The sequence below is a fragment of the Falco peregrinus genome, chromosome 2, assembly GCF_023634155.1.
Source record: "Falco peregrinus isolate bFalPer1 chromosome 2, bFalPer1.pri, whole genome shotgun sequence".
In the NCBI taxonomy this organism is placed as follows: domain Eukaryota; kingdom Metazoa; phylum Chordata; class Aves; order Falconiformes; family Falconidae; genus Falco; species Falco peregrinus.
In genome coordinates, this window is record NC_073722.1 from 101,549,661 (window position 1) to 101,562,595 (window position 12,935).

General features: G+C 60.7%; 2 protein-coding genes across 7 annotated transcripts; both read right to left on the bottom strand.

Moving 5' to 3' along the window:
* Positions 1-2,007: 2,007 nt before the first annotated feature.
* Positions 2,008-5,814, bottom strand: LOC129783789 (sperm acrosome membrane-associated protein 6-like). Its single transcript, XM_055795103.1, has 8 exons — positions 5,751-5,814; positions 4,514-5,074; positions 3,931-4,005; positions 3,528-3,596; positions 3,252-3,275; positions 3,088-3,165; positions 2,720-2,823; positions 2,008-2,217 (listed from the first exon to the last, which is right to left on the bottom strand). The coding sequence occupies exons 1-8, from the start codon at positions 5,812-5,814 to the stop codon at positions 2,008-2,010; spliced, it is 1,185 nt and encodes a 394-aa protein (XP_055651078.1).
* A 1,539-nt stretch (positions 5,815-7,353) lies between these two features.
* LOC114010165 (coiled-coil domain-containing protein 183-like) lies at positions 7,354-12,875 on the bottom strand. Of its 6 annotated transcripts, none has more exons than XM_055794437.1 (11): positions 11,133-11,498; positions 10,901-11,005; positions 10,584-10,706; positions 10,061-10,189; positions 9,859-9,919; positions 9,675-9,775; positions 9,238-9,398; positions 8,712-8,871; positions 8,441-8,566; positions 8,098-8,191; positions 7,354-7,581 (listed from the first exon to the last, which is right to left on the bottom strand). In XM_055794437.1, exons 1-11 carry the CDS (start codon positions 11,310-11,312, stop codon positions 7,475-7,477), a joined length of 1,347 nt encoding a protein of 448 aa, XP_055650412.1. In that variant the 5' UTR covers positions 11,313-11,498; the 3' UTR covers positions 7,354-7,474. The 6 variants fall into 6 exon arrangements, with proteins under 6 accessions (XP_055650412.1, XP_055650410.1, XP_055650409.1 ...); XM_055794434.1 differs by adding exons at positions 12,176-12,297; positions 12,670-12,875 and having other exon boundaries at positions 7,461-8,566; positions 11,133-11,300; XM_055794435.1 differs by having other exon boundaries at positions 8,098-8,566; positions 11,133-11,496.
* Between the last annotated feature and the right edge of the window lie 60 nt (positions 12,876-12,935).

Consider the following 12,935-nt stretch of genomic DNA (forward strand, 5'->3'; position numbering starts at 1 on the left):
CTTTGCTGCATGGCTGGGCAGCTGCTCGCAGCGCAGGACTCCCTGACCCAGAGCCCAGCACAGCCCCCCTGGTGTGCTGGGCATGTGGGAACAGCACAGGGACAGGAGATGGATGGGTGTCATTAGAGCGTGGTTTTCAATTGCAGAAGAGCCTGTCTACAGCCGTAGACGCGCTCTCAGTTCTGGGAAGCTCCATTAGATGCATTCTTTGGCACGTTCACCTATTTCTGGAGCTTCCTTTGAAAAACACAAGTTGAAAAACACAAGAAAAACACAGCTGGAGTGTCCACCCAGGTGGCAGAAGCATTTTACCAGTAGCTTTGGACTGAATACGCCGATGGGATAGGGGCATACTCTGTGTGTACTGCAGTTGTCGCCTGTTTTGTCATGTTTTTCTGGTAGTTGTTTTTTCTAACATAAGTCCAGATATGTTTAAAGGCAACATAGAGCACTGAAGATACTGTGATCACAGTCTAAGGGTTTTAGAGTAGTTTTTTTTCTAAAATCTCTTCTTCAAGGAATCATATAGCATTCTTCTTCCACTGTTTGATCATTTTGTTACAGACATAATGACTGAAAAATCTGTAGCAGCAGTTTATTCAAATTACCAAATTGAGTCAACTGGGTTATACAGTGGTATAAAAGAAAATATGTGACAAAATGGTTTCAGGCAAAAAAAAAATACCAGAGGAGAAAGTAACTTGGCATTTGTAATGGCCATGACATATAAAGGTGTAGTAATACATCAGTATCAAAAGAAAGCTTTCCTACAGGTAGCAGACTGACCTTCCCTTAGTGCTGGCTGTTGAAATGCAGGGTCAGGGGTTTTGGGACTGTATTTTGGACTGCTTGTGCACTGCCTGTTACCCAGTTTTTCTGTACACCAGCCCACAGATTTCTGTGTGCAAGCCCAAAACACCCAGATCTCTATCTCCAGCGTAATACACATGTTTAGAACTCTTTGGTTCTGCTTTTAGACTGTCCTTATTTGCACATGCCATCCCCAATACAAGAAAGCAATTGTGGAAATGTTGGTCCTTAGGGATGGATCCACGTGTCAAGCTCCCCTAGGGTGATCCCGGGCATGCGGAATCCTCTGAGGGACCTTGTTGTCCAGGTCTGTCAGATGTCTGGGGGTCACTGCGGTTTGTGAGTCTCCAGCATTGACAGGTGGCCCTGGAAGGCAGAAGGGGGAATAGAGAAAGGGTGGGGATGGGACAGGGGGGAGGAGACCCTGTATCTCCATCTGAGGAGAGGGGGATCATGAGGAATCTGGGGGGCCCAAGGGGCAATTTGGTGGTCCTGGGGGCAACTGGTGGGTCTAAGGGTGAAAGTATGGGACCACGGGGTCAACTGACTGTAACTGGGGCGCCTAAGGGATAGTGGGTGTTCTGGGGACAAGGGGGAATGGCAGGGTCTCAGGGATAATTAGGGAGTCTGGGGGCAGCAGGGAAGCCTGAAGTGGTGCTGGGTGCAAGGGAGGTGTCCTGGAACGGGTCAGAGGACAGTGGGAGTCCCAGGGGGACATAGTCCATGGCTTGCAGTCTATCGGGATTTTGGTTAAGGTTTACCAGGTCAGGAGGACTCACACCAGCAGCAGCACGAGCGCCATGGAGCCAAGTGCCAGCCCCAGCAATACCATGTGGCGCAGGCGGGTCTTGCTGTGGGGCCAATGTAGCACAGCTCTGAACCGAGCCTGGAGTCTGTGCTCGTCCTCCACACTTCCCTCTGATACTGTAGAGACACAGACACCTCGGGTCATGGGGCACTGCTTCCCAGGGACCAGGTGTCCTTTTGTAGGACCTGCTCCCGCCACAGACCTCACTGCCCTCTGGGACCCAGGCATCTGGGGGTCCCTGCTCCACCCCATGTGCCCCACTGTCCCCAGAGAAGCCAGGCATCAGGGAACACCTGCTCCACTACACCTGTCCACCATGGACCCAGGTGTACTGGCACCCTACTCACACCCCATGCACCCCCCGCCCATGGGCCCAGGTGTCTGGGGTGCTACTTCACCCCACACTGCTCACTGCCCCCAGGGGTACTCAGGTGTCTGGGCGCACCGTTGAGGTAGAAGTACTTGCGGACCAATGGCTCATAAACCTCCCCCAGGGAACAGGCGATGGTTCCTGGAATGGGGTCATGGATGATCAGAATGCGAGATCCCTCTGTGCTTCCCTGCAGCTCCTCAAACAGTGTCAGGTCCTGTGTGTACAGCTGGGGAAGGGGGGGAACACATCAAGGCAGCCTGGTCCACCAGGTACATGAAACAATATACATGTGCATGCAAAGGCACACGTGTCCTGCACATGCTTGTCATGTCCCACGTGATGAAGCATGCTTCTTGTACCCTTTACTCATGCATGTGCATGCACCTTATGTCCCACGTGCTCCTTGTGCTCTTTGTATGCACAGAGGGATGCACAAGCAGAGCAAAAGCCACTTCCTTGCCACACGTGTGCACACAAGTACACATGAATCTGCAAACACAAGTGACCTGCCTCTTGCTTGTGTGCACCTTTCACATGGGTCAGCACTTGCTTGCATCCTGTGCATGCTTACACACGTGCTACTTATATCTGCTGTATAAGCCATACCTGTATCTATGGATTGTCCTTATGGCAAGCGCACAACTGTGTGCATGCAGGCCTTGCTACCCAGGCCCAGTCCTCTCTTGAATGTCTGTGTACACCCTTGCACAAGCATATATGCAACTCACGTCCTTGGCAAACATCCAGGTAACGGGCAGGCCAGGGAGGGTGGCAAAGGGCACAGAGCAGTGCAGTGTGACGGTTTCATCTGTTTGGGCCCGCAGGACCTGCACTGGGAGCATTGAGAAGCATGTGAGTTCACATCTACTCATGCACTTACAGGAATGAATGTGCTCCTGTGTGACTACAAGTGCTCACGTGCTCGCAGTAGAGGTGCACAGGCATGCACCTCAGCACACTGCTGTGCGTTCATGGTGGGCCCAGCAGGCATGGCCACACATGAGGAATGGCAGTTGCCCCCAGAGACCTGGAGGCACCCAGCGCCGGGGTGGGACTTAGACCAGCCTGGATGCCTGGGTCTACCATGTCCCCATACCTGGGCAATCCAGGGGAAACTGGCAGTCCACGAGGCGGCAGGTAGCACACTGGAAGACGCGAGCAGCTGGCTGGTATCCTAGGATGGAGAGACTTGCTGGTCCCATGGGGATGGGAGATGTATGAGGCGACAGAGGGTGGCAAGACAGAGAGACGGGCACTCACCACAAGGCGGGACACAGGCTGGAGCTGGTGGAGAGGAAGCAGCATTAGACTGGGGATCACTGGGGATCCGCATCCCTGTGATGAGCTGTTTGGGCTCGTCCCTTGTCCAGCCCAGATGGGATCCCCAGGGGTTTCTTCAGGATGGGGGTGCCCAAGGTGGGGGTCCCTGGGGTGTAGATGTCCATGGTGGGGGGGTCTGTGACAGTCCCTTTAGTGGGGGTCCTGGAGAATTTCCAGAGTGGGAGTCTTGGGTGGGCATCCCCACTGGCCCCATACCTTTCTCCAGATGGCTCAGCTTCGCCCAGATTACGTTGACGGCTGCCTGTAGAGACACCTCAAAGGGCTCTGTCCAGAAGGCCAGGTAGACAATGTAACCTCCCTCTGATCCCCAGAATCCCTCCTCAGACCCCACAGATCCTCTGTACTTGCCTCAACCCCATATGTCCCTACTGGAGTTCCATATATCCCCAAATACCCCCCCAACACCCCGCCCCTCCCCCCAGAAGCTGTATACCTTGAAGCCCACATACCCTCAGGATTCCCCAGCTATCCCCTTACAGCCCCAGACCTCCATATCGTCTTGTATTTCACCACACCCCCCATTCAAGGCCTCCGTGTCCTGTCCCCCATGACCCATGTCCTGACCCTACCCCTCACATGTCCCACATCCCCTGCTCACTCGTCTTGCTCTGCTTCTCCAGAAAATGCAGGGCATCCATGACGATCTCCCGAAGTACATCACGCTGCCCCGACCCTGCGACCAGTACAGGTGTGCTGAGACCAGTACAGGGTTGGGATTGGAGGTTCAGGGATGGGAGGGTCCAGTAAGGGCTGGGAGTTCCTGGGGGTTCCTGCAGTCCTGATCAGGGTTTAGGGATACTGGGGAAGGGTCAGATATTCTTGGGGATTCCTGAGGTCCTAGGTAGGGCCAGGGTGTCCTCAGTGTCCCTGTTCTGGTTTGGGTGATTCTCAGGGTCCTAGGCAGGGTTGGGGTTCCCAGAGGTCCCTGAGGTCCAGGTCAGGACTAGGGAGACATTGGCATTGTTGGGAGTCGTAGGGTGCCTGTCTGGGGTGGGTCCCTGGGGTTTCTGTTTAGGAAAGGGGTCTTCAACTGCCAGGGATCCCGTGTCAGTATGAGGGCATCGGTTGAAGTGGGAAACCCCAGACGGCTCTGGGATCCTGTTCAGAGTGGTGGTCCCCCTTGGGCTGGAGGTCCCTGGTGGGATGGAGGTGCCGGTCAGGATGGGGAACCCATGACGCACCCACAGTGACAGAGGAAAGTGGCTCAGCAGCCTGGGCAAGGGCCTCAAGGCAGCGTTGATGTCGAGGGTCCTTGAGGGGGGCCCCAGTAATGTCATGGCAGAGCTGTTCGCGCTGACTGGGAGGCCCAAAGCAGAGCAGGCAGGAGTGCACCGCAGGGAGCCAGGATGCCAGGGCCACCCATTGCCGCAAGGCAAGCCCCCCTGCCTTGATGCCTGGGTTTCCAGGGAGCCAGGGAGCCAGCACCCACCACCACCCCATGGCCACAAAGTACAGCACCCAAATGCTTGGGTCCCCAGGGAACTGCAGGGTTCCCAGGTGGAGCCCAGGCGCCTGGATACCCAGGAGACAGTGGGGTTCCCAGGTGGAGCCCAGGCGCCTGGATACCCAGGAGACAGCGGGGTTCCCAGGTGGAGCCCAGGCGCCTGGATACCCAGGAGACAGTGGGGTTCCCAGGTGGAGCCCAGGCGCCTGGATACCCAGGAGACAGTGGGGTTCCCAGGTGGAGCCCAGGCGCCTGGATACCCAGGAGACAGTGGGGTTCCCAGGTGGAGCCCAGGCGCCTGGAAACCCAGGAGACAGTGGGGTTCCCAGGTGGAGCCCAGGCGCCTGGATACCCAGGAGACAGCGGGGTTCCCAGGTGGAGCCCAGGCGCCTGGATACCCAGGAGACAGCGGGGTTCCTATGTAGGTCCCAGATACCTGGGTCCCCCCTTGAGAGGAGTGGGGATACCTAGACATATGAGTCCCCTGGGGTGTGTCGGCTGGAGAATGGGCTCCCAGACCCTCATTTTGGTCTCCCCAGATTTTCTGCCTTCAGTCCCTGCCAGTCACTTTACTTGGTGACCCAAAATCCCCTCTATTTTGATGTCCAATTCCTTGCCTTTGTCCCTATGACCCTGTCCTGTCAGCACCCCCAGTCCAGTCTCTTGCAGAGAGGAACTATGCAAGGCTTCTCCTTTTCATTCCTCCATGTCCCACCTCATTAACACCTCCTTGCTCTTCCACCCAGGTGAGCCAGCCCGATCCACGGTAGAGCGGCAGATCTTGCTGCACAAGGGGGTTTCCTAAGGCAGGAAAATGTCAGGGCAGCGGAGACACCCACTGAGAGCTGACAGCTCTCATGAAAGATGCTTTCAAGGTCTAGGCATTGCCAGAGCAACCGCAGCCACCCCACCCCCATAAAAAGCAGCCTATGGAGCACTAGTGGCCAGGAGCACTGCCAGCAGAGCAGGCCAACTGTTGGTGATCAGCCAGGGTGTGCGCAGCAGTTTGCATGGCAGTTTGCGCAGGAAGGGCGTCATCATCCTACCAGCAAAAGAAGCGAGTTCAGTTGGTGGTCATCACTCTCCCAGGAGGAGCTTGGCTATGGTATCCACCTGGAAGAAAGCTCTGTACTCTGCACTCACCAGGATGGATGTGGCAACCCAGAGAGAGCTCCGGTGAAAACATGCAGGCATCCAGGCCTCGGGCTGCAGGGCATGCAAGTGCCTTTCATGGATGGCAGTGGTGAGAAGAGCTCTGTGGGGTGTGGACAAGTGGATGGTCTGCTCAGCCTGGTGGCAGAGCTACAAGAGGAAGTAGAAAGTTCAAGGAGCATTGAGAAGTCTGAGGAAAGCATAGACTGGTGGAACCATGCTCTGCCCTCCATGAGACAGAAACAGGAACAGCCACCAGAAGAAAATCAAGATCAAGGGGATCCTGTATCCTCCCTCTGCTAGGCTGAAGGTGGTGGTTTAAAGGGTAGGAGTGAATGGAGGCAAGTCCATGCTCGGGGTGGCAGGCAAACTCTCCTTGGCCACCTCGTCTTCCCAGGTGACTCTGTACAACAGGTATGAGGCTCTGGATGTAGACGGCCAGTCGATGGATGATGTGGATGACAGTCCATCTACACCAGAGGTATTGCCAAGGTCAGAAAGGAAAGAGCCCTTCCTTCCCCCTAGGGATGATGTTACAAGTGCTGTTGGCATAAAGTACAGGGACCAAGCAGAGAGGACAGTGAAAGCCTGGTCTGGTGTTGATGTCCCCCGGCTGAAGGGGACGAGGTGCCACTCTCCCGCGCGGGTCTCCCTGTCAGTGCTGGCTGTACTTGGGGAAACAGCACCATCCCTTTGCAGCCATGTTTTAGGAGTGCCTTTGCAGCGAAGGCACCGTGGAGCCCACGGCTGGGTGTCCGTGAGCAGTCAGCAGGGCTGGGGATCCTGTCCGGGAGCCACAGGCTCGCTGTGGCATCCTCTGCTGTCCTGGCTCATGCTGGGTTAGACCTTACCTGCAGGCACTGCCCCGCAGCCCAGAGGTAGCGCCCGACGTGTGCTCTGAGGTCAGGGTTATCAGTACGAGTTGCACAACGTGTGTGCGGGGGCCAGGGGAGGGCAGAAGCTGGAAGGGTCCCCAGCCGGGTCAGGTCAGGCAGCCCCAGACTGGGGGCTCCAGCTCAGACTTGGCTCTCCCTTCCCGAGGCAGGGTCTGCCCTTGTGCTCCCACGCATGCACATGAAGACCCCCACCCTGAGGTCCAATGCCTGGACAGGTCTCAGCCCCTGCCCCACGTTTCCCCAGAGCTGCCTTGGACAGGCAACAGCCCTTTGAGGTCCCACAGTGGTCTGGGGCCGCAGAGGTCCCGCGAAGGCGATTGCCCCACAGGAGCAAGGGGGAGAGAGCCACCCTGACCCCAGCTTTGCTTTGGCCACGAAAGCGGTTCCCCCCCCGGTCCATCCCCACCTCTGCAGAGAGCGCAACGGGGTGAGGGGCGGCGGGGATGGGGGTGCTTCCAAAGCCAGCTCAGCACCCAGGCGTCCCAGGTGCCAGAAGTGACCCCCCCATTCCAGGTGTACCACAGGCCTGTGAGGAGTGCAAAACATCTACTTTATTAAAGCTGCCGGCCAAAGAGCACAGCGGGTGGCTCTGGGGCATGCCCAGCACAGCGGGTGGCTGTGGGGCATGCAAAGGTCTGCTGGAGAAACTGCTACTTCTTGCCACGCTGCTTGCTTTTCATCAGGAGCAGCCCCTGCTTCTTGATGCCCTCCCGGGTGAGGACAAGGCCACAGGATTCGTCATCAGAATCCAAGGACTCTGAGGAGAGAGTGGAGAGGAGTGGGCTGTGGAGGCTCTGTGCGCTCGTGTCCCTGGGCAGAGCCGGCACCTTTTGCAGGGCTGGTGGCATCCCAGAGAGCCCTCGTGCGGAGCCCTGAGGCACAGGCACTGCCGACTGGCTCTGCCAGCCCCGCATCCCAGGGGGACCTGCAGAGCCTGGGGTTGCCACCGCTGTGGCCCCTCTTCAACACTGCTGGCGCTTCCCAGAAAGGCCTGGAGCCAGGGGGTGGTGGGTACAGCTCCCGCTTTGTTAAAAACACAGTAGAGAGCTGCCAAAAGCTCGTGGTCTCCCCCAAGAACATCCAACAGGAGGAGGCCACAACCAGGTGATTTTGAAGCCAAGGCTCTCCCTCCTTGTCCCACAGCACCTGGGACAAGCAGCTCGTGGGTTGGGCTCTGCTGGGACAGTGGAAGACAGGCAAGGATGCCCAGGAATCCCCACGGGCAGGGGCTGGGATGGTTGCTGTGGCACGTGTCCTCGCTGTGCTCTCCTACCTTGGCCGCTGCCTGCGTCCTCCAAGGAAACCCTCAGGTTCTGTGGGTGATCCGCAGTGGTGTTCTCTAGTAAATTACGGACCTCGGCAAAAATCTGTGGAAGACACTCTGGGTTACTTGCTGAAGGGGAGGTGGGTGTTCCAAGCCAAGGGCTGCCCCACCTCGAGGTCCCCGCGCGGGGCACACCCTGCAGTGCCCCGTGCCACCGGGGGCTGAGCTGCTCCATGGCTCTCCCCTGGCGCCACCTCCATCCTGCCAGCTGGGAGGACGCTTGGGATGGGCCGTATGGGAAAGCCCCGTGCGGGTGCCCAAAGGCCACAGCAGGGATGGAGCCCCCGCGCACCTTGTTGTCCTTGTTGGGGCTGCGCCAGTCGTGGGGCAGGCTGGCCACCCGCTGCACCAGGTAGCGCAGCTTCTGCTCACAGTGCTGCAGCTTCTCCTCCACCGCCATGGCCTTGACGGGATCCTCCTGGAGTCAGAGAGAGAACAACCACCTTGGTGGGGAAAACGAGCCACGGGGGGGGGACAGTGGCTGCGCCAAGCGTTTCCATGCCGTGCTGCTGCACCACCGGGCAGTGGCCGGGGCCAAGCTCACGCCAGCCCCATGTGGGTACCTGGCCGGGCACGGCGATGCCCTGCAGGCGGACGAAAAGGCTGTCGATGTCCTCTTCACATTTGAGCAGAACATCCTTGCTCCTCATCATCTGGGCCCGCATGTCCTCCAGCCGAGCCTCTTGGCACTGCAGTTTCAGCCGCAGCTCCTCCTCCAGCACCCTGGAGCCAAGCACATTCACATCCATACAAGTGCACAGGGGGGGCAGGAACACCCTAGAGCTGCTGCAAAAGCTGCTCAGGTTGCCAATGCAGAGCAGAGGTGCTGCCTGCAACCCAGCTCCACGCTGCTGGTACCACTTCCCACGCCAGGCCAGAAGCGGGGGTCCTCCTGCCGCCGCAGCGGGAGCTTTGGGTGCTCTGCCAGGCCCAGAGCTGGGGGAGCCCCCTGCTCAGAAAACCTGGCGGCACAGGAGGGGTGGGCGGCTGCAGTGGGACGTGGGAAGGGGTGCCCTGCTGTGTCGGGACACCTGGCACACACGTGTCCCCCCCGCCAAGGGCCGTGGCCCGGTGGACACGACTGCACACCTGCTTGTGTTGGAGGGCTGGTGAAACTTCAGCTTAGCTAGGTTCAGCTCCAGCTCGTGCAGCCTCTCCGCCAGTGCCCGCTTCTTCTCCTCGCCCTCCTTGATGCACTGCTCCAGGTCCGCCGAGGACTTCTGCTGTTCCAGGAGCCTGCCGGGTATGTCCTGGCCGGGGGAGAGCACGAGGACTCAGCCCCCGGTGCTCCTGCAGGGTACAGGACCCGGGCCGTGGCCTCGGGGAGCCGTGTGCACCATGGACGGCTGCAAGCTCATGTCACGGAGAAGTGTGGTGCCATCCCTGCCCGCCCCAGAGGGCCTCTGGGGGTCTCCCGAGGCAGAGGAGGGCAGAGAAGCCCACAATGAAACAAGGCAAGCAGAGGGCTCTCAGCTCCCCGGGCCCTGAGCAGCCGTGGGTTTTGCCAGAGGGGGGGGTCACGTTACCCAGATCCTGGAGCACTGCAGCGCAGCCTTGGCCTGCTGCATCTTCTGCGTGACCCTGGCCTCGTGCTCCATCTGGGACCTGACGGCCTCCAGACTGGTGCCTGGGGTGGGAGGGAAGCGTCAGGGAAGGATGCCTGCGGCTGTGCCCGCGTCCCACCCCCCCTGCACCCTGCCAGGCACTCACCCACGAGCTGGTCCTGTGAGGCCGGGGTCGGGGAGTCCACGGTGAGCTCGTGCCTCTCCTGCTGCAAGGATGTGCATTGTCACCCCCCACGCTGCTGACAGCCGGGGGGAGCTGGCCCTGCAGGCCCCCGACCCGTGGGGGGCCCGGCACCGATGCCTGCCGTCTGCCCACAGCCTGGCCTGTGCCAGGACCCCCAGCTCACCGCTCTCAGGTGTCTTTGGTACACGTCCTTCCGCCACCCTGTGTCTACAGAGACCTCCTGGGTGGCCCGGGAGCGGTACATGCGCGCTCTCTCCGCAAGGATCCGGCTGCGCGTCCTGTTTGCGTCCTCCTGGAGCGTGTCAGAGAAGGGAGAAGTGGCTGTCAGAGCTGGAACGGACCTTTGGCAGCCAGCTGAACTTGTGGGATGGCCAGGGTCAGCAATGACCAGCCCCGCCGCCAAGTAGACAGGCTGGGAAGGATAGTGGGCAAGGAGGGCTGGCGGGTGGAGCGTGCTGCCTTCGCCGTAGCTGGGGCTTCGGGCAGGCTGTCCCCAGCCCCAGGGCAGCGCGGCCCAAGAGCGACACCCGGGAGGAGCTATGGAGCCATCGGGGTGCTGTGGGCAAGCCCAGCTCCGGCTCTTTTGCTCTTGGTTGAAGGCACACTCAGCAGCTCCGGGGCACATGGTGCCGTCGGTGGGCTCTGGAGGGTGGAAAAGGGCCCCGAGGTGCCCCTGGCCATCTCACCTTGGCTCTGTCAGCGGCTTTGCAGGCCTCCAAGGCCATGAGATCCATGTCCTGGAGCTCCCTACCATACAGCTCGGCCATCTTGCACAGGAGGTCCAGGTGCGGAGGCAGGTGGGCCAGCTCCTGGGACACAGGGAGCCACAGCACGTCACCCCAGTGAGCCCCAGGGGTCCCCCGTGCTGTGACAGCAGATGGAGGGGAGCAGGAGGACCTCTTTGATCTGGGAGGGGGGCGTCCCACCAGCGTTGCCCCTGGGGCACCTCCTTGTCTCTGCTGGGGGAGCAGGTGGCACGATGGCACGGTGGGGAGGAGCTCACCTTCCTCAGGACATCCCGCACCGCCAGGTACAGGGCAGTCACCTTCTGTCCAGTGTGGACTTTGAGGAGCACCTTCTCAATGTTTTTCTCCAGCTGGCAAATGGCCTGGGGCAGAGGTGGGGGGGTACAGGAGGTGACCCCGCATGCCGAGCCCAGAGGCCAGCCGGGGGGTGCAGGGGCTGGCTTAGAGCCCTCTGCAGGTGCTGCCAGCCCAGGAGGGGGTCCCAGGTACCTGCGCCTGTGCCTGCTGCCGCTTGTCAGGCATCGCAGCATCCTGCAGCTGCTGCAGCCGCCTCTGCAGCTCCTCCCGCACTTGTCTCCGCTGCCTCACCTGGTGCAGCAGCATGTTGCAGGTGTTCACCCGTTCATAGATGTCGGCCTGGAGCTTCTCCTGGGCCACCTGGATGGGCATGCGAGCATTCAGCAGGCTGGAGGCAGAACTTGCTGGGCGCCCGCGGCACAAGGGGGTCCTGCCTGCAAAACTGCCCCCAGGGTGGAGCTGGGGACACCGGACTTAGGGGTGCTGCCTAACTGAGACCCAGGGCTGGGCGTCAATCGAATCCATCAGTGCCCCAGCTGCGGGGGTGCCGGAGAGCAGCAGCAGCAGCAGCACCACCCCCCCCCCCACCCGCCTGCCGCTGGCCCTGCAAGAGGCCCCCGGGCAAAGGCAGCTCTGCGGGGCCAGGGTCTCTGTCACCGCAGCGGGGCTTATAACCGCGTTGTAACCTCGGGACGGGCAGTGAAGGGCAGGGCAGGGACAGCATCTCTCTCTCAGGGATGCGGCTGGAGCTGCAGGAACCCGGGCAGCCCTGGGCACACACAGGCTGGGACAGCCGGGAGCACTGCCGGGACAACAGATCTGCTCAGGGAGCTCAAGGAGGATCTGCACGGGTGGGTCCCGCAGTGGAAAGGGACCCGTGGGACCACACACAAACACCCCCCGTTGGACCACACCAGCCCTGGGGGGCTGTCCTTGTGCCGGCACCAGGTCACTCTACCACCCACCCTGTCCTTCTGAGCCTTCCCACAGCCCCAGCCCCCTGCAAGCAGCCCGGGCGCGCTGGGCCCTGTCTGGTTGGCCAAAGTGGCCCCCAAGGACTTTGGCGCTCTGCAGGTCTCAGAGACGCTGCGTCTGTTGTGCTGTGGGCACGAGAGGGGCAGAGAGAACAATCACCACCAGCCTGGGGCCAGTCCCAGCCTAGTGCTGCCCTGTGCCGCCCGCTCCCGACAGGGCCAGCGCCAGGCAGGGGTAGAGCAGGAGGGACCCGACGGTACCTGCTGGCTATGGCCCCGGGCACGGACGTCCTCCTGCACAGCCTCACACAGGCGGGGGAGCCGCTCTCTGGTCCCACTGCGCTTTTCCTCACGCGGCTGCGCGCAAAACTTCCCGCCTTGCTCTGGGGGACACAAAGGCGCTGTTGGTACCGTGCAGGACAACGCGGGGACCGAGAGCCACCCGCCCGCCCCAGGCCGTCCCCACAAGAAGCCCAAGGGGCAGCACCCTGCAAGGCGACGGCGGCACACAGCTCCTGGGCGCGCTGGCTGAGGTTTGCCTTGCGGCCCGGCATGGTGCCGCTGCTCCTGCCTCGGCCCTCCAGCCTGGCTGCGCACGTGGCAGCCGTCGTGGCTCTACTGCCCGGTGGAGACGTTGCCGGGCTGTTAGGACGTTGGCAGGCTGTGACACGGGCTGTGACATCACAGAGCTGAGCTCACTCCCTGCACTGGGGGAACTGTCACGGCGGCACCTCCCAGTGCCGCATGGCACACACCTCCTGCTCGGCCAGCGCCTCCTGCTCAGCCATCGCCACCCACGGCCCCCTCCTCTCCGCTTCTGCGGGCGACAGGCGAATGAACAACCAGTTACTGAGGCAGCCCAAGGCAGGGCGGGCAGCGCGGTCCCAGCGCCGTGGCTGCAGCAGTTGCAGCCCGCCCAGCTGGGGGACCCCTCCAAGCCCCACCAGACACGGGGCCAGGACACTTGCAGGGAATACATGTGGGCACCGTGGACCCGAACAGCCCCCCGCGCTCTCTGGCA